Source organism: Onychostoma macrolepis, chromosome 23 (assembly GCF_012432095.1).
Source record: "Onychostoma macrolepis isolate SWU-2019 chromosome 23, ASM1243209v1, whole genome shotgun sequence".
Classification (NCBI taxonomy): Eukaryota; Metazoa; Chordata; class Actinopteri; order Cypriniformes; family Cyprinidae; genus Onychostoma; species Onychostoma macrolepis.
In genome coordinates this window covers 6,388,186-6,407,357 of record NC_081177.1, presented here as the reverse complement: position 1 = coordinate 6,407,357, position 19,172 = coordinate 6,388,186, and the positions used below count along the sequence as shown (strand labels likewise).

At 36.6% G+C, this 19,172-nt stretch overlaps 4 protein-coding genes across 6 annotated transcripts; all 4 read left to right on the top strand.

The window, feature by feature from the left end:
• The first annotated feature begins 874 nt into the window (after positions 1 to 874).
• iyd (iodotyrosine deiodinase) lies at positions 875 to 4,704 on the top strand. The gene is made up of 5 exons (XM_058763855.1): positions 875 to 1,122; positions 2,266 to 2,469; positions 2,599 to 2,758; positions 4,085 to 4,241; positions 4,354 to 4,704. Exons 1-5 carry the CDS (start codon positions 939 to 941, stop codon positions 4,534 to 4,536), a joined length of 888 nt encoding a protein of 295 aa, XP_058619838.1. The 5' UTR covers positions 875 to 938; the 3' UTR covers positions 4,537 to 4,704.
• A 997-nt stretch (positions 4,705 to 5,701) lies between these two features.
• On the top strand, positions 5,702 to 9,631 carry sike1 (suppressor of IKBKE 1). Of its 2 annotated transcripts, none has more exons than XM_058762277.1 (5): positions 5,702 to 6,077; positions 7,409 to 7,514; positions 7,594 to 7,736; positions 8,636 to 8,749; positions 8,829 to 9,631. In XM_058762277.1, exons 1-5 carry the CDS (start codon positions 5,943 to 5,945, stop codon positions 8,937 to 8,939), a joined length of 609 nt encoding a protein of 202 aa, XP_058618260.1. In that variant the 5' UTR covers positions 5,702 to 5,942; the 3' UTR covers positions 8,940 to 9,631. The 2 variants fall into 2 exon arrangements, with proteins under 2 accessions (XP_058618260.1, XP_058618259.1); XM_058762276.1 differs by having other exon boundaries at positions 5,706 to 6,101; positions 8,829 to 9,630.
• Positions 9,632 to 10,690: 1,059 nt separating this feature from the next.
• Positions 10,691 to 13,399, top strand: micos10 (mitochondrial contact site and cristae organizing system subunit 10). Its single transcript, XM_058763675.1, has 4 exons — positions 10,691 to 10,866; positions 11,784 to 11,831; positions 11,920 to 12,029; positions 13,207 to 13,399. Exons 1-4 carry the CDS (start codon positions 10,803 to 10,805, stop codon positions 13,213 to 13,215), a joined length of 231 nt encoding a protein of 76 aa, XP_058619658.1. The 5' UTR covers positions 10,691 to 10,802; the 3' UTR covers positions 13,216 to 13,399.
• A 151-nt stretch (positions 13,400 to 13,550) lies between these two features.
• htr6 (5-hydroxytryptamine (serotonin) receptor 6) lies at positions 13,551 to 19,167 on the top strand. 2 transcript variants are annotated; one of them, XM_058763672.1, is made up of 3 exons: positions 13,551 to 16,186; positions 17,319 to 17,453; positions 17,906 to 19,167. In XM_058763672.1, the coding sequence occupies exons 1-3, from the start codon at positions 15,185 to 15,187 to the stop codon at positions 18,263 to 18,265; spliced, it is 1,497 nt and encodes a 498-aa protein (XP_058619655.1). In that variant the 5' UTR covers positions 13,551 to 15,184; the 3' UTR covers positions 18,266 to 19,167. The 2 variants fall into 2 exon arrangements, with proteins under 2 accessions (XP_058619655.1, XP_058619657.1); XM_058763674.1 differs by having other exon boundaries at positions 17,677 to 18,047.
• The last annotated feature ends 5 nt before the right edge of the window (positions 19,168 to 19,172 follow it).

Genomic DNA, 19,172 nt, shown 5'->3' with positions numbered 1-19,172 from the left:
CATGCAGTCTAAGCACACCAGTGAAATATTCCCTAAACCATCTAATAATTCCGTCTGTAATGTGTAATTTACTTTACTAGATTTCACTAGATATTCATGTATTTTCCAGGGAAAATCCCTTGCAGTTATAAGAAAAATAAGTTTGTTGATTTTGATGCTAAATATGCTTTAAGAAGATTTAAATGAGACAGCCTCCAATATTATTTATTTATTTTGGCATTTCAGAATCAGTAGAGGCCTACTATTTCATTATAAATGAGTTATTTATAATGGCCTAATTTATGTTGTTATAGGCTATACATTATGATAGCCTACAAATGAAGATGTTTCACGTATCCTAGATATATTATATATATTTAATATGTAAGATATATTTAAGCAGTATTAGACAAGCAAGAGTGATGTTAGGCTATCCCTGCTCATTATCTCGATATATCTCGACAGGCATGATATTGCTTTTATACAACAGTTCAATAAACAAGAAGTTCATATCAAGTAACTTACATTAAAATATTGTTACTTTGTCCGTTTCGCTAAAGAATCCAATCGTTGCTCATATCCGAGGTGGTGGCGATTCGTTCCTGATCGAATCAACGTCTTTGAGTGAATCGGTTGAATTAATGATTCAATGACTCATTCCTAAAGACTGTCACTTGTCGCCAACTACTGAGTAGGACGTATCGATGTAACGTGCAGAATGAATATTATATTGATTTTTATTAATTATTATTCATATTAAAAATATTAAATAACTAAGTTTATAATTATTAAAAGTATTACAGATATACGAATGACTATTGTGTGTGATAATCAAATCGTGCAATAATGTATAGGCTATATGTTCACTGGGAGCTGTTTAATATTAACAGAGGAAAGCGAGTCCCTCCCCTTTGAGTGAACTTGAGAGAAACTCCTTCTGCAGACTTCACTCGTTCATCATGGCGGTGTTTTCGTCTCTTACTCCTGTGTTCGTGGCGGTTTTGTGTGTGATTATCGGGTTTCTCTTCAAAACCTCCCAGAGGAGAGAGCCCAGATCAAAGCAGAAGAGTTCAGAGCAGACAGCCAGGCCATGGGTGGACGAGGATCTGCAGGATGATACAGAAATCAGCAGTAAACACAACGGTACTACACTCACATCATCACTAGTAAAACACACACATATTACAGTAATATTAAGGAGTAAGTGACAGGAATTTGACTGTACCTTTTACTTTTGCATGCACTGTCCTGTCTATGCATGTTTCTAATTTTATCTTAAAAATTAATATGTTTTCAGTAGTAAATGCAGTGTTTGCAAAAATATTTTATTTGCCACAAACATCTACAAAACCCATCATAAGTCATCTTATGCATATATAAAAAAATATATTTATGCACAAACTGTACAAAAGTACATCAGGATGTAAAACAGTAAAGCATGAGCCAGTGCAAGAGTGGAAAGCAATCATAACCTCCACACAATAGCATTTATGTGAAGATGTCTTTGAAGAGGGCACCAAGTCGAGCGTATTGATGCAGAACTTTTGAAGAGATCTTACAATTTGAGATCTCAAAGAAGGGAAGAACTCCATGCTGGGAAAGAGTTTTGAACTGAATGCAAAGGTTCAAGTCCAAATAAGTCTTGCTTAAGATGTTGCAACATGCTCTATTACAGCCCGCTTTCAAAATAGCCTTTTAATGTCTGTTGAACAATTATTATGCGCTGTTTATATACTGTTAATATTTTATGTTTCATAATTGCATATATGCAATCATATTTTTTTCATATATGACAATGTTCTTCCATTAGATAACATATTCAAACATTTTCAAAACAAAAGAAAAAAAGTAGAGAATTAAAAAAAATTGTTCACCCAAAAATGAAACATTTACTCACCCTCATGCTATCCAAGATGTAGATTAATTTGTTCATTTGTTTTTCATGGGAATAGATTTGGAGAAATATAGCATTGCATCACTTGCTCACCAATGCAATCCTCTGCAGTGAATGGGTGCCGTCAGAATGAGAGTCCAAACAGCTGATTAAAAACTCATTCTGACGGCACCCATTCACTGCAGAGAACCCACCGTTGAGTAAGTTATGCAATGCTAAATTTCTCCAAAACTGAAGAAACAAACTCATCTACATCTTGGATGGCATGAGGGTGAGTAAATTTTCAGTGAATTTTCTTTTTTGGGTGAACTATTCCTTCGAAGACACGAGTCTGCCATGCTCATCCCGATGTGAAATTGTGTTTATTGGTGTTGGTGACTCAATCTGCACAGAGGAGGAGGAGGAGGATTGGCTAGACACAACAGAGGAAGAAAACCTACCCCATATCCCATACACCCCAGCTCAGTACTCTGCTGCTGAGATGCTGGAACGTTCTGAGAAGTTCTACTCGCTCATGAATCTGAGACGGTCTGTCCGCTTCATCAGTCCAGAACCGGTACCAAAAGAAGTGATTGACAATGTCATACGCACTGCAGGTAATGCAATCACAATCAGGGCTGGCTAATCCCTATTCAGCTCAAAAGACACTCAAAAAAATTCAAAGCCAAACCTTTGTCTCCAGTACTTATTCACTCTGTGTGTGTGTGTGTGTGTGTGTGTGTAAGGCACTGCACCGAGTGGAGCTCACACTGAGCCCTGGACGTTTGTGTTGGTGTCTGATGCAGATGTCAAACACAAGATCAGAGAGATCGTTGAGGAGGAGGAGGAAATAAACTACAAGCAAAGGATGGGAGACAAGTGGGTCCATGACCTGAAGAAACTGAGGTGTGTTTCAAATAGACAAGAGACAACATAATATATATTTTTATGCATAATATTTATTAGTTTTTTTATGACTGTACTATTACTATGTACTAGTATTATGTGCTAAAAATTGAATATAACAATTACAGACTCGTATAATAATGTGTTGACTAAAATGAATTTAGCAATGATATTAGTGCCCCCTTGTGGTTACATTTTTTCATCTTATTTATTTGTTTATTTTTACCATGAATAACTGTTTCAAACAAATGCCAATAATAACAACAACAACAACAACAACAACTAATTTTTATTGTAAAAAATAATAATAATTCTGGATTCTGATTGGCTGGGAGGTATGCAGTATAACCGTTTAATGCACAGGTAGTTCCAAGTCAGTTTAATCACAGCTCTATATTAAAGGGATAGTTCACCCAAAAATGAAAATTCTGTCATAATTTACTCACCCTCAAGTATTTCCAAACCTGTATCAATGTCTTTGTTCTGCTGAACACAAAGGAAGATATTCTGAAGAATGTGGGAAACAGAGCAGTTCTGGGGCACCATTGACTTCCATGGTATTTTTTTCCTACTATGGAAGTCAATGGTGCCCCAAAACAGCCTGGTTACAAACTTTCTTAAAAATATCTTCCTTTGTGTTCGGCAGAACAAAGAAATTCGTACAGGTTTGGAACTACTTGAGGGTGAGTAAATGATGACAGAATTTTCATTTTTGGGTGAACTATCCCTTTAATGCGCTGCTTTAATTGATGCACACTAACCAACACACATCACTCGCTCGCACACACACACCGCTTCGCGTCGGGCGGTTCTTTGCCTCCACGTCGTGCATTAAAATCCTTTAATGCATGGCTAGCCGCTGATTATCCCTTACATGTATATAAATAAAAAGATGTATAATATGATGAACTGTAATGTAATAATATGATGATGGTATTATTATTATTGTAACACTATACAAATTAATTTAATACACATTTTTCTGAACTAGTAATATTTATATAGTTAAATTGATATTTATAATGCTATACACTTTAATACATAACATCATTTATTATTATTAAATTACAGTGTATAGTTGTTTTATAAATGTTATTTATTGATGGGATTTTCGGTTGGATTTACAGATAAATATAGATATTATATTTGATCATTAATATAATTATTATATGTGTACAATGTTTTCATAAACTCCTGTGTTACTAGAGCCCTTTGTGGTCAGTTTCTTCCATATTAGTTCTTCTATAACTCATGTCATTTTAAGAATTTATATGACTTTAGAATTCACGATAAAGGCTTACAAACAAGTAAACCTCTCTTTCACAGGACAAACTGGGTGAAGGAGTATTTGGATCTGGCTCCGTATCTGATTCTAGTGTTTAAGCAGACATATGGAATTCTGCCCAGCGGCAAGAAAAAGACTCACTATTACAATGAAATCAGCGTGTCCATTTCCTGTGGCATTCTGCTGGCTGCTCTGCAGGTCAGACACAAAAACACAAATCAAACATTTGTTTAAAAAAACGTGGATCTTTGATTTGAATGACATGTGATATTCCATTGTTCTCTGCATTGTTCACATTTTTTTGTGTTAGAATGTGGGGCTGGTTACCGTGACGACAACTCCTCTGAACTGCGGCCCACAGCTCAGGTCCCTCCTCCAGCGACCGGCCAATGAGAAGCTTCTAATGCTGCTTCCTGTTGGCTATCCTACATCTGACGCCAAAGTGCCTGACCTCAAACGCAAGGACCTAAATGACATAATGGTGACTCTGTGAGATTGTCAGCTGCTATAAACAAATGTAATGCCATTTTTTACAGTAATAGTTTACACAAGGACACAGTTCCTTTCACATTTTGCATGGCTCTATTAATGTACGCTTTATATATTATGAATTTGCTGTGATTTATGCAAAACATTAAGTAAAGTACATGTTTGTTCCCCATACTAATGCTTCATGGTGTTTTCATATTTGGCTTCATGTTTATTTTACAGTCATTGTAAGAGAATGCAATTTGTATTGCAAAGATATCTTTTAATAATCATCTCTAAATTGCAGTCCACCACGGGGTTATTACTGTAACAAAGCATATATAGTTAAAGATGAAGTGTGTTGTTTGTTAGATGTTGAAATACTTTATTCTGTCCCATTTTTTTAGGCAGAGACAACAATGCGTAAGCTATTTGTAGGATAATTCAACCGAAAAGTATAAACACTTTGTTCTATAATTTGTAATATATATTAAATTAATAGGTATTATTAATGCCTGTAATAGTACCTGAGGTATTAATATGTGTGTGTGTATACATCACATCATACAGCAAACATACAGCAATCAAAACTAACAAAAGAGCAATAAATGACTGTAAATAGTCCCAGTTAGTCTAATGCAGTACATGTAGCAAGTTTTTTTTTCTTTTTTAATAATAAATAAAAATGTAACAAGTATACAGAGAACACTAGTGTTAGAGGGTCAAGTAGTCTGTGTGTGTGTGTGTGTGTGTGTGTGTATTAAATTATTCATTGCAAATAATTTGAGTACTTTTATTTTTACCTAAACAACCTTTTTTTTTTTTTTTTGGCAAATAAAGGTGAAATGTGTCATTTGTTAGATATTAAACAACTTTCTTCTATCCCATGTTATTATGCAGAGACAACTTATGTAAGATGTAAAAGAATGACAGTACATCATCAACTTGTGTAAGATATTTAGAATATTTCAACAGAAAGTGTATACAAGTCAATATGTGAATTTAAAGCCATTAAAATATTATATAATAATATAAAAAATTAATACAATATAATAATTATTTTAAAAAATATAACGCATAATTTTTTAGAAAAGAAAAATGTAAAAATGAATCCGAGTACTTTTATTGTTTTATTTTTTTTTTACCCAAAAAGGGCTTTTATTTTGAAAATACATTTCCGTACGTACAAGTATATCAAAACAGTTGGCGTATTTGACGTTGACTAGTACAGGAAGTTCTTTTACTTAGTTGACAGCTTTGTTTAATCGATTGCCTCACTGGATTTGTATTTAGTGATCGATGTAAGGCAGTAAATATGTAATATATGTCAACACTTTTCTAATTCGACTGTTGTGCATCAGGCTGGGTCAGGGCAGCGGTGTAGTGCGAGTGTGTGTGTGTTTGTGGAGGTGTTAACTGAAGCCGGTGGAGATGTCGTGCTCGCTGGAGAAGGTGCTGGGCGACGCGCGGACGCTGCTGGAGCGGCTGAAGGAGCACGACACTGCCGCGGAGACTCTCATCGAGCAGTCGAGCGTCCTCGGCCAGAAGATCCACAGCATGAAGGAGGTCGGAAACACTCTTCCTGACAAGGCATGATATGATATCTCTTACTGACCACCCTACAGAGCACACACACGACCTCTAAGAGCATGCACGGCACACATTACAGTTGTGTGCATGTTATTGCATGTACATTGCGCAATGAGGCATTTATTGTTGCACAGTATGGGGTTTAGTGGGTAAGACCTGGACTGATTAACCGAAGGCTGTAGGTCTGATGGGTAGCGTTAGTTTCATTATTGTCACTGTTTTGCTCTTGATCAAGACGCTGCACTGCAAAAAAAAAATAATAATAATAATCGTTTTACTCAGTATTTCTGTCTTGTTTTCCGGAACATATCAAAAAGCAAAATTATATTAGATGTTGTTTTCTGCGAAAAAAAAAAAATCAAGTGTATGCTTAAACAAGACAAAAAACTGTGTCAACAGGGTAAGAACAATAAGCTTAATTCAAAGGGACTTATATTTTTTTTATATTTTTCTTACTCCATTGATGGTTGGCTATCATCTATTTTTCTTGTTTTAACGTAAACAATTTTGATAGCATTTGTTGAAAACAAGACATATGTTCTTATGTCTTATATCTTAAGTTATTTTCGTTCTCATTTCATTCATTTTTTTGCAGTGTAAACCTTGGAATGCAGTGCAGTATTAAAATTTGGCTGTTAATATTTTTTTGTGTTAATGCTGATAACTAATATTGTGGCTGATATTATAAATCAATAATGTTGTCATGAACATTAAAGCTGTCTTTTAACTTTTTTTTTTTAAAGTGAAATTAAGAATAAAAACATGATAATATACAAACTTGACGGTTGAATTTTATGAAGAATATTTATGAATATTTTTTGCATTGTGCTGCATTTTGCACTGAATTTAATTTTATTATAATAATAAATGTAAAAAATTATGTTTAAAATTGAGAACCTAGCAACTAACAATTATTTTAATTATTGGTTAATCTGTTGTTTATTTCTTTAAATAATCTGATATTGTTTATGTATGTGTGTGTGTAATGTTTTTTAATTAATCTATCATAAAATTTTCTTATCAATTGCATTCATTCTTGATTATTGTTGCTCTTATTGATTAGTTGTTGCAGCCCTAACTATTTGTTTGATTATTGATTAATCGATTGATTATTTAATTGATTAATCAGATTTTTTAAATCTATATATAGGCACATAGTGTGCAGCCTGAATGAATTGATAATCAAATTTGTTGTCAATTTAGCTGTTTAAGTTCTAGAACCCTGTATATGGTGTGTCTCTAATAACTAATAAATGAAGAATAACTTATAACTACCCATTATGAATGTCTGTTTTTCCTGTATGTAGTACATGGAGGAAAGCACAGAGTATCAGGAGCTGTCCAGATACAAACCTCACGTCCTGCTGACCCAGGAGAACACCCAAATCAAAGACCTCCAGCACGAGAACAGAGGCAAGACGGCACGAGTTTCTTCAAATTGTCTTGCATTTTTAAAAGGAATCCCTGATTCAACTCTTTGTGCTGTTCACAGAGCTCTGGCTCTCTCTGGAGGAGCACCAGTACGCTTTAGAGCTGATCATGGGCCGATACCGAAAACAGATGCTTCAGCTGATGATGGAAAAGAAAGAGCTGGATACCAAACCTGTGCTCAGCCTTCACCAGGATCATGCCAAGGTGCCAGACCTTTACTTTCTTAAAAGAACAGTTCACCCAAAAATGAGAAGTAGTTGTAAATGTACTCACTCTCAGGCCATCCAAGATGTACATGAGTTTCTCCATCAGAACAGATTTGCAGAAATGTAGCATTTCATCACTTGCTCACCAATGGATCCTCTGCAGTGAATGGGTGCCGTCAGAATGAGCGTCCAAACAGCTGATAAAAACATCACAATAATCCACAAGTAATCCACACGAAAAGCTGTGTGTTTGTAAGAAACAAATTCATCATTAAGGTGTTTTAACTTTGCTTCTGGCCGAAATATGAATCCATGATAATGTTTCCTGCAGTGAAAAAGTCTTAATCATAAAAATTCACAGACATATTTGTTTAGATCTGTTTTGGGCTTGTAAATGATGCTTGATCTGTGCATATTTCTCTACTGCTTCAGACGAGACAACTTTTCACCAGAGAAAACAATATTATGAATACAAGACTCACATTTTAGCTGGAAGCAACAGTTTAAAGTTAAAAACATCTTAATGGTGGATATGTAGCTTTGTAGCTTGTAGCTTTGTAGCATGTAGCTTTTCATTTCACAAGACATTAATTGATGGACTGGAGTCGTGTGGATTATTGTGATGTTTTTATCAGCTGTTTGGACTCTCATTCTGACGGCACCCATTCACTGCAGAGGATCCACTGGCGAGCAAGTGATGTAATGCTAAATTTCTACAAATCTGTTCCCATGAAGAAATAAACTTGACATGTTAGATGGCCCGAAGGTGAATGAATTTTTTTTTTTTTTTTTTAGCGAATTTTCATTTTTGCGTGACCTATTCCTTTAAAAGTTTGCATCTGTTATTCATGTTCAAAAATCAGGCAGAATGAAACCTAAAATAAGCCTTTATTCCAGGAGGTTCAAAGCCAGTTGGAGCGGATCTGTGAAATGGGTCAAGTAATGCGTCAGGCTGTGCAGATGGATGACCAGCGGTACTGCTCTGTAAAAGAGCGACTGGCACAGCTCGAAGTAATGGCTTTATTGTAATTCATCAGCTTATCATTTCTGCATTCGTATGTTCATATAACACATCTTTTTCTTGATGCAGATTGAAAACAAGGAGCTCAGGGGTCTGCTGTCCATCAGCAGCACCTCCGTGAGACCACATAGAGAGGAGACAAACCCAGCAGCTGAGAGCTCTAAGAAACAAGAGTCCTAATAGAGGAAATGTTACTTTAGATGGCAGTTTGTATATTTGTGTGTCAGGTGACCTGGCCGTTACTTAATATCTGCATTGGGTTCTCTAGTGTTGAATTGAACTGTTCTGGCGGTGGTTTAACTTCCTGCTGCCCGATGATGCACTTTCTGATGTTTGTTATTAATGATGCTAATGTTTTTGTTCAGGAAAGACGTATCACCTCTTTAGTTTTTTAATAATAGATGCTTAATAACTTTAGGCAAATGTGCGTTATAGATCAGTTCTGGTTCTATTTCTATTTGCATTTTCAAAAAAAAAAAAAAGTTTATTTTCAAATTAGGTTTTTGTCTTAAATTGATTTAGGCTTAGCAGGATTATAGGACTTTTTAGGTCACGTGATTAAATTGTGTTATATGTAAAAACAATTAACAGTCCCATTGACTAGCCTCAGCATAAGATAGCTGTATCATTAAGAAAGTTGATTGTATCGGCAGTATTGCATCTTTCAACAGTTTGATGTGATAATCTCGTACGTCGTGTAACATGTACAGTTTTGCGATGAGAATCTTCTTAAAACGGCCTCTAAGCATTTGCCAGTCTTTTTATTGTAAATTGTTGTATTTTCATCTCAGGAAAGCCATCATATGTACCGCAGTTGTTATTTTGTATAACACAGTATGTAAAATAAAATACAAGTATTCAAGTTTAAACATGAGTTTTATATTTCATCAGAAGCTTGATGTTTATGTGATAAATGAAGAAGTATGATATTGTATGAATGTCTTAAAGTTTTCTAAAACCTAGAAACCATCATACAGTGTGACAGTTAATCTCACTAAATATATAAATATTCTATTTACATGTAAAAAAAAAAAAAAAAAATTTGCATTGTCTAATTGTTAAGCTATAATTCATATTTAATGAACATTTCCATTAAATATATTGGTTTACTCATACTATCTGAAAAGATTAAAATGTTCAATTATTTCAAAATATTATTTTAAATTTGTTTTAAAAATATTTTCTAAATATTTTATCTACATAAGAAAATATAAAAATACAATCTTATTTAAAACAATGTTTTGAAATATTTTGATTTTAGTTTGTCTTAGATTTTTTTATTTCCAAATTTGTAACTTTTGTGATACTTAAAATGATATTAAAATGATGTTTATCCTTAAAAAATAATAATAATAATGTTCAAAAATTGTAAATAGTTGGTTATTCAATTCACTAAGTATATAATTATTCAATTTACATTTAAAATAAACTAAAGGGATATTATTTGTTTTAAATATTTTTAAAACTTTTAAAATGTCTGATTATTAAGCTGAAATTAATATTTAATGAAAATGTCTATTAAAAAACAAAATAATTATATATATATATATATATATATATATATATATATATATATATATATATATATATATATATATATATATATATACATATATATATACATATGTGTGTGTGTGTATAACCTGTAATATCCAAAAGAATATTATTTAAGATTATTTCAAAATATTTGTTTATATGTTGAAATATTTTGATTTTTGTCTTAGTTTTTTTATTCCAGTATTTGTAATATTGATATGATATTTTTTTTTAAATAATATTACAATTTTAAAAAGTTGGTTATCAAGCTATAATTAATATGCTTGGATTTCAGAGTACTATTGAATAATGCAAATTTCCATTAAATACCTATGTATTTTCCACTAATAACAAAGTAACAAACACCTGCACTTTTTCTCCGCCTGTCCAGCTGGTGGCGCCATGCCGCAGCGCGCACTCCTCCACTGCCGGGGAAGGAAAGTATGACAGCGCTCTCCAGCCTTCAAGCCAAAGTCATCCGCACTATTGCCGCCGTCCGTTGTCATCATGTCTGAGAAAGAGCTCGGCCAAAAGTGGGACCGCTGCCTCGCAGACAGCGCGATTAAATTCGGTAAGAACTCTTGTGATTTAATAATCATCTTAAATTGCCTGCATGTTGTCACGTCTGTGTAGGGCACTCAGGTCACTGATAAGACGCTCGCACGATGGGTTTGGCTCAAAACCTAGTGAACTCCCCACTAGACGCCTGCTAGGACGCCTATAAATGCTGTTTTGTTTTGAAAGCTCATTAGACTTTGAGAGCTACGGTATTAATTATGTGTTATATTAAAAAAAGGTTAGGTGAATTACTGCTAGGACCGCCTACTACTAATCTAGGCGGGTCTTAATATGTCAGTGATGGTTACTGTGGGATTTTAGACATACTATGTTACATCTGTTTTTTTTTTGGACTTGTACCATGGTAATTATCACGGTATACTTTAAAGTACCATTAATACAAGGTAAACACCTTCTCCAGACCAGTATGCATAGAGACCAATTATTAAGCTTTGTTTATATGTGACCCTGGAGCTCAAAAGCAGTTATAAGTAGCACAGGTATATTTGTAGCAATAGCCAACAATACATAGTATGGGTCAAAATGATCGAATTTTCTTTTATACCAAAAATCAATAGGGTATTTAGTAAAGATCATGTTCCATGAAGATATTTAGTCAATTTCCTACCGTAAATATATCAAAAATTCATTTTTGATTAGTAATATGCATTGCTAAGAACTTAATTTGGACAACTTTAAAGGCGGTTTTCACAATTTTTTTTTTTTTTGCACACTCAGATTCCAGATTTTCAAATAGTCATATCTCAGCCACATTGTGTCCTGTCCTAACAAACCATACATCAATGGAAAGCTTATTTATTCAGATGTACTGTATAAATCTCAATTTCAAAAAATATGGCTGATTTTGTGGTCCAGGGTCACATATGTGCAATGCTTGGTAATTTTGTAATTTTTTTTTTTTTCTTATAGGTACCGGTCTGGGTCTAGGAATTGTGTTCTCCGTTGTATTCTTCAAGCGTAAGTGTATATTATATTGTACCTTGTGTAAACCAGATTTATGAGAGTGTGTCTTCATCTATGCTAATGTGAAGATTTGTTTGTGCAGGCCGGACGTGGCCCATTGTGTTTGGGACGGGACTGGGTCTTGGCATGGCTTATTCCAACTGCCAGAATGACTTGAGGTCACATTATGTGCTGCACAGTAAAGTTGCTAAGGTTTGTGTTTTGATTATAGAGATCACGTGTTGTCTTGGTCAGATGTTACCTAGCTGCTCATGTCTGTGTGGCAGAAATATCTGTTTGCATTGGAGAGCTTGGGCTCATTCATAAAAACATGCATAGGATTATCCTGAATGTGAATGCATCACTTGAAACTTTTTATTAATTATTTCTAAAATGTAGATACAAAAATCAGTGATAGTGTATCATTAAAATTATTGTAGGCTTTTTTTTTTTTTTTTTGGTAATTTTGAATTCAAATTAGAATTTTTTTGAAAAGTTTGAATTGGCTTTTATATTTACATTTTCTATTTGAATTTTATTAATTTATTTATTAATCAGCATTATCTGGATGATGCTATTCGAGCTACAATATTTCAGTAAATGTAAGATATGAATTTGGATTGAATTAGTCCATCTGTCAGTTATTCTTAAGTCATTAAAGCTTTGTGTGTAATAGTAAAAAAATTAATATATAAAATAAACATTTTATTAAATAATTCTGATTAATTTACGTTTAACAATTTACACTGATTATTAATAATATATTTGAGATATTTTGTTTTAGTAATTTTAGTACGTCAGCCAAAAGGAGAGGTTTTGCCTTTGCAACTAGCTGAAGTAAAATATTTTAAATATATATATATATATATATATATATATGTATTTCAGTTAATGTTTATTTCAAGTGATTATTATTATTTTTATGGTTGTAGTTAATAATTATAACCCTGACAAAAATGTACTTTTGCCCATCTATATAGTAATTTAAGTTATATTCAGTTGCAATGTTTTTTAAATTGTAAGTCTTTTGCATATAAATATTATTGCATATGTCCCAGAATTGCGGACATGCACAGATTAAATGAAATCTAATAAATTATAAATACACTGGAAATAACATGCATCACAAAAATATTTGAGAACATATTTTAATGCTAATTCACTGTAAACATTTAATTTATTAAAAATCACCTGATGAGCAAATCATGATGTTCATATGCATGCTTTATTTTGGGGTTTTCTTTCACATCAGTTTTTTGTGTACCTTTTTTTTAAATTCTAGATTTGTTTGTGACTTTTAACACAAGATCATATTCGTGGAATCTCTCTGCTTCAACACATTTGAAGATCAGTGTTTCAATCCTGACCTGCTTTCTCTGGTCTCTTTCAGGAGCAGTAGAGTCGCATCAGTTATGGATTCTGTCATCTGCCTTGCTTTTCATATTCGAAGCCTGACACAATCAGACTGGTTTGTCAGACTGGTTGTCTTTCTTTCTCCATAACATCCATGTTCTTGTACAGGACAGTCTGTTTATATTTAATAAAATATTAAAAAAAGCAAATTTGAAATTTGCTAAGGATGATTTGAATGTGATTTTTTTTTTTTTTTTTTTGAAAAATGGCCCTACAGTAATGTGTTCCAAAAATCATAGGCTTCTATTATAACCCCAGTGATAGTAGCCTACGCTGTCGTCTAGCTTTTGACCCAGGCCAAGATGATATTTGGCAACCATGCTAAACTAGTGCACTTACTTTGCTTAAATCAAAACATTTGCACAAACCTGCAGTGTGTCCAGAGCCGTGTTGGCATGGTGACAGTTCTTCAGTAGTCAAGTACAAGCATCATTTTTTTTTTTTTTTTTTTTTTTAAATCTGCTGTGCTTATACATAATTGCACTATTGTAATTTTGCTTTTTACATAAAGGTAAAAGTACATATCGAAATAAGTTCTCATGCATGAGCTTGTTGAGAAGTAAGGCTTCAGGGACTTGTTGCAGGCGGGTGGGTTGTAATGATTATCAATTTACAAATATTAAATGTATCATCTTTTGCTTTTGACTAAGGTCTACACAACTGTACGACAGTGTAGTTTAAATTCTTTCAGCTCGTTTTTATCTTGGAATAAAATTTAATTTCAAAACCCATTTTTTTCTCAGATTCTAATTCTCAGATGTTCTTACTATTATAAATGCAATCGATCATGATCAGTTTAAAAAAAAAAAAGAATTGCACTTGAACATCAGTTCAATGACTCAACAACAATGACTCAATTTCCACATCTCATTTTGCAAAAAAACGTTGACCGAAATGCATTTAATGCACTCGATTGTGCAACTGTATTGAAAACGTAGTCTGCTTTGACAACCAACCTCAAATTTAACACACAAAAAAATATATAATAAAATAGGTAATGTACCAAATATCAGAGCAAGATGAGCCACAGAAGTAAAAGTGTTCTCTCTCTCTCTCACACACACACACACACACACACACACACACACACACACACACACGTCTTGTAAAATTAAATTTGAGTCATTTGGTAACAATCTCACATTTACATAAGCCTTTTGTTAGATGCTAATTGCTTGCCTCAATTAACCCTGAATAATGATTGGCTGTGAATGTGCATCAAGTCGCATTAAGAGTGCGATGCTCAGACACGCTTTATGCCCAGCGGCAGAGTGCGGAGCCCGCAGGCACCCTGAAGTGGACGATACAGGGATTAGAAGGGCGCAGGGAACAGCCAAGACTCCAACACGTTTACCTCTAGTGCACTCGTCCGCTCTCCCTTTTACTCAATTACAGCCACACAATTACTGAATAAAGAACGTTGAGCTCATAACAATGCATAGAAAGCAAACAGAAATCCACCTTAAATGGCAAGAAGCGGACCGAGATAAGTTTGTTTTTTAATTCACTCATCTAAAAATATCTACACGCTAGTCTTGCTCTTGTAACGCTCCCTCTCTTTCTCTCACACTCTCTCGTACCGAAGCCCACCTCTCAGTTGCCCTCCCCCAAAAGAGTGTCATCATGACACGTAGCTTTGAAATACTCTGACAGGCACAGAATTGCTCACACTGGTGCTAAGCATTGAAGAAGCCAGACTATTGACTAGGAAATGTGTCATTTTATTGCTTTGCTCATCTCACGTTAACAAATGGAGTGATGGCAGCTGAATATCCTTGCACTGATGTGACTGAGGCACACAGGGAGTGAAATCACCAACCTCGCCAGGGGAAAAGATGGAAAGGATTACTATAAACGGGACATCTTGATCTTTTTCGCCACCTGAGGTGGTCCGCATCAGATTTCAGCGAGGTGACCCGCAGATCAACTGTTTCACATTCAGCATCACTCTCTCAATGCACTTGAAAAACGCTGGATGTGTGTTCGCTTCTTCAAGACCACAGGAAGCGCACACAGTCCTATTCAACTCTCCGATGATGAGTGGCTCACCTATCCCTCGAGTAGAGGCAGCATCAGGTGCGGATGTTCACAGGAGCTTCAATGACAGCGGTACTATCGGTGATGGCTGGAGTATTAGTGGCAGCGGTCCCTGGCTTCTCGCAGTCATGCTGTCCCTCATAATTCTGGTGACAGCTTGTGGGAACATTTTGTTGATCGCCTTGGTGTTTGCACATCGGTCGCTGCGCTGCACCTCCAATTGCTTCCTGGTGTCCCTCTTCCTGTCAGACTTGATGGTGGCTCTGGTCGTGATGCCCCCTGCCATGCTCAACGTGCTGTGTGGGACCTGGGTGCTGGCGCCCGGATTCTGCCCCGTCTGGCTTTGCTTCGACGTGATGTGCTGTAGTGCTTCCATCCTCAACTTGTGTGTCATCAGTCTGGACCGCTACCTCCTCATCATCTCTCCGTTGCGATACAAGCAGCACATGACCCCGCCTCGTGCCTTGCTTCTGGTGGGTGGGGCTTGGGGGTTGGCAGCCCTCACTTCCTTTCTGCCGATCAAGATGGACTGGCACAGCCTGGGTCGCACCCAAGACCTTGCCGAGAACGATCCCGCCAACGCCACGGTCTCGCAGTTGAGTTCCTTCTACCCCTCTTCGTACTTCCAGCTTTCCACGTCAGGGACGCCGTCCACGCAGTGCCGCCTGCGAGTGACTCTCCCCTTCGCCCTCGTGGCAACCTTTCTCACCTTCTTCTTGCCCTCTACGGCCATCTGTTTCACCTACTGCCGGATCCTGCTGGCGGCCAGAAGACAGGCACGACAGGTGGAGGCTCTTACTCATCCCGCTTACCCACATCACTCACCCGGCGAACCATCTCGTCCTCCTTCTCCCGGACACGCCGTCCAGGATGGAGACGACTACAGCCATCAGGAGCCACCCGTGTTGCGGCAAGCTCCGGTGAGAAGTCCAGAGTCAGAAAAAAGACTGGGATAAAAATTCAATATGTTAAGTGACAAGAACTAGAGTAGAGTTATTAGATGAATGTATTGCTTCATGTATGTGTGTGCGAATACTTCTTAAAACTTGCTGTGAACTCTCGACAAACTAAGCCACTAGGAGTAGAGGTCTTCACGGGTCCACTTGGATCTTCTACGAGTGTCTCAGACACGGGTTGGGTTTGGTATTAGCGGCCTTGGGTTTCGGGTAATTTCTCACGCTTTTTCCAAATGGACCCAATAAGACCCGAATTCTTTTAAACTATCCCGGATGCGAACATGTGCATTCATGTCCATTTTTGAGAAACCCACGTAGAAAAGGAACATAGTTTGTAACCTCGAAATCCATCTTATAGATATGAGATCAGGAAAATCCACTTAGTTCATTACACTGCGTGTTCATGCAGGGTTTTCTTTTTTGTGTGGAGAAGCCCTTCACCGGAGATGAGGTAAATAACATTGTTAAATCCATGATTTATTGTATCGATTTACTTCTTATCAAGCAATCACATTTATTTTTCAAATCTGGTCACAACTGAAAACTGAACTTAGAAATAACATGTATCCATCAGGCAGGCAAAAATATAAAGTAATATTCGGGTCGGCTTTTAGGACCCGAGAAGACCTCTATCTTGGAGTGCATGCATTCTCAAACTGTTTTGGCTTATTGTTCATTCACGTACCCACTGCTTATGCAAGTGAAGGCTGTGTGATTACAGACACAGTGCAACATGTTGAGAATATGCAGAGAATTCCCCGCACCTTAACAAACACAAAAAGAAAGGTGAAAGAGATGTAGCGGAAAATAGAAAATTCAATTTTAAGGACTCGAACAGAAAGTAATGAGACGAGATGAGGGTGTCGGAGTGCCAATAAGGCATTTGAAGATGAGGAAGGGCGAAATGGGAGGGTAGAACTATTCAAGAGAATAGCAAAGACCTTGTGAGGCATTGTCACTTTCAAGAGCTTTCATCTGGGAGAGAGAAAGCCATAAATAATTACCCCAGGCCAAGGTAACATTACTACCCATCTCTCAGCAGGAGAATCACTGTGAAATCTCGATGAATATATTCTTTTCTGTCTCTTCCTCTCAGCTGTCGGTGAACAGTGAGCGCAGACTGGCACACAGGCAAAGGAAGAGAGCTCTGAAAGCCAGTCTTACTCTGGGAGTCCTCCTGGGTCTCTTCTTCAGTGCCTGGCTTCCCTTTTTTATCACCAACATGGCACAGGTCAGTCCACAAAACAATTAAGAAACATCAGCTCACTTGTTAATCCTTACCTTGACCTTAACAAGCATATATAAAAAAAAAAAAAGGGAATGGGTGGCAAATTAATTGCAGTACGACAAACTGACAAAGAGAAAGATTCCTATTTAATTGAGCAATTATTCCTTATCCTGCTCTCGAGCTTTCAATGATTCTGTCCCCCATCTGTGTCCCTCACTTTGCTCAGATTTCGAGCTTCTGGGCAAGCCTGTCTCTAGCCCTCCTTCACACACAATATGGTGTGTGAATAGCACTCCATCTCTGTCTCCTACTCTCCCCTTCTTCTTCCGTGCCATCCCAACATCCTCTTCCGACGGACTAGACATCTTTGACCTTTTTCCACCTCTTTGGTATTGAGTCTCTGCTACATTATGTATTGACTTTGTGATCTAAGACCTTTTCTTCTGTACATTCAGGCGGTGTGTGAGTGCGTACCACCCTCCTTCTTCGATGCCATCACCTGGTTGGGGTACTGTAACAGCACCATGAACCCAATTATATACCCAATGTTCATGAGGGATTTCAAAAGGGCTTTGGCACGGCTTCTACCCTGCTGTTCTTCATCTCAAGCCCCTCGTAGGCCATCGCTGCCACTTTCCCTTTCTCTACGCAACTCAGGGGAGCCACAACTGCCCACTGAACCCCCCTCCCTTGTGTCCGACCCGCCTCAACTACCGGCGACGGCCACGGACGCCGTTAACCTTCTCGACGCAGAACACGCCAGGATCGACCTGCCTCTGCTGCTGCCCAACCAGGTCGATACATTAGACGATTGATACGCCAACCGAGACAACAAAAGAAGTGCAATATACTGTGAACGGCAAGATGTGAGACTTATAATTATAGGTTTTTGAAAAAATGTGTTGAAATGTACCATGCTAAAAAAAAAAAAAAATCAATGGGATAGTCGTGCCTAAACTGCAAGGCTGCATCGCTCCTCAAGGCAGATCAGGGAGATTGTACATTTAGAACGGACTTAACACGCATCCCGCTTCATTCATTACCATAACAACCAAAACAACAGATGGATAAAGCAGACGAGAGCGAAAGAAATCTCACTAATACCTCACACAATGTCAAGTGGGTTGTCTGTGGAGCTGTAATTCACATCTTAATTAAACAACAAACCACTTCTAATGAAGGGGGCAAATGGTGTATACAGAATACTGACAGTTTTCACATTGCAGTTTATCACAAATTATATTTTGCAGTGCTTAAAAAAAAAAATCAATATTAATTAGAGATGATATCCATAAATAACTTAAAGATATTATTAGACAATTCCAGAATGACAAAAAGCCAAGGTTCCAGTTGGTTCTAGCTTATACTGATAACTTACACCCTTTGGGTGGTGTCTAGATGGTAACTCTTCTTCTGCTAAAAGTCTTGTGAGATTCACGTGACATTTAAACACTGTGTTTATTTGAGTCCCACAGCAACCCTACGCCCAACCCTTAATCTTGGTAGCAGCAAATCTCAGGAGTTTCTTGGAACGAGGTTTACCATCTAGACCCGACCCACATTTTGTGAGGTGTGAATTAAGGAAATGTCACGATTTCATTGCACTTGGCTCAGAACCAGCAGGTTTGCCATTGATTAACTGCTCCTGTGCTTCAGTGTGCAACAGATAAGCTGTGTTTGTGCTTAAAAAAAAAAAAAATCCAAATTATTTAGAAATGATAT

What these genes read in the sequence shown, in the direction of transcription:
- iyd (XM_058763855.1), top strand. Translation starts at nt 939, where the DNA reads ATGGCGGTGTTTTCGTCTCTTACTCCTGTGTTCGTGGCGGTTTTGTGT. An exon ending in CATGACCTGAAGAAACTGAG is followed by an intron (nt 2,759 to 4,084) that starts GTGTGTTTCAAA and finishes TCTCTTTCACAG; the next exon opens with GACAAACTGGGTGAAGGAGT. An exon ending in TTCTGCTGGCTGCTCTGCAG is followed by an intron (nt 4,242 to 4,353) that starts GTCAGACACAAA and finishes TTTTTGTGTTAG; the next exon opens with AATGTGGGGCTGGTTACCGT.
- sike1 (XM_058762276.1), top strand. Translation starts at nt 5,943, where the DNA reads ATGTCGTGCTCGCTGGAGAAGGTGCTGGGCGACGCGCGGACGCTGCTG. An exon ending in CCTCCAGCACGAGAACAGAG is followed by an intron (nt 7,515 to 7,593) that starts GCAAGACGGCAC and finishes TGCTGTTCACAG; the next exon opens with AGCTCTGGCTCTCTCTGGAG. An exon ending in TTCACCAGGATCATGCCAAG is followed by an intron (nt 7,737 to 8,635) that starts GTGCCAGACCTT and finishes CCTTTATTCCAG; the next exon opens with GAGGTTCAAAGCCAGTTGGA.
- micos10 (XM_058763675.1), top strand. Translation starts at nt 10,803, where the DNA reads ATGTCTGAGAAAGAGCTCGGCCAAAAGTGGGACCGCTGCCTCGCAGAC. An exon ending in AGACAGCGCGATTAAATTCG is followed by an intron (nt 10,867 to 11,783) that starts GTAAGAACTCTT and finishes TTTTTCTTATAG; the next exon opens with GTACCGGTCTGGGTCTAGGA. An exon ending in CTCCGTTGTATTCTTCAAGC is followed by an intron (nt 11,832 to 11,919) that starts GTAAGTGTATAT and finishes TTGTTTGTGCAG; the next exon opens with GCCGGACGTGGCCCATTGTG.
- htr6 (XM_058763672.1), top strand. Translation starts at nt 15,185, where the DNA reads ATGCACTTGAAAAACGCTGGATGTGTGTTCGCTTCTTCAAGACCACAG. An exon ending in CCGTGTTGCGGCAAGCTCCG is followed by an intron (nt 16,187 to 17,318) that starts GTGAGAAGTCCA and finishes TCTTCCTCTCAG; the next exon opens with CTGTCGGTGAACAGTGAGCG. An exon ending in TTATCACCAACATGGCACAG is followed by an intron (nt 17,454 to 17,905) that starts GTCAGTCCACAA and finishes CTGTACATTCAG; the next exon opens with GCGGTGTGTGAGTGCGTACC.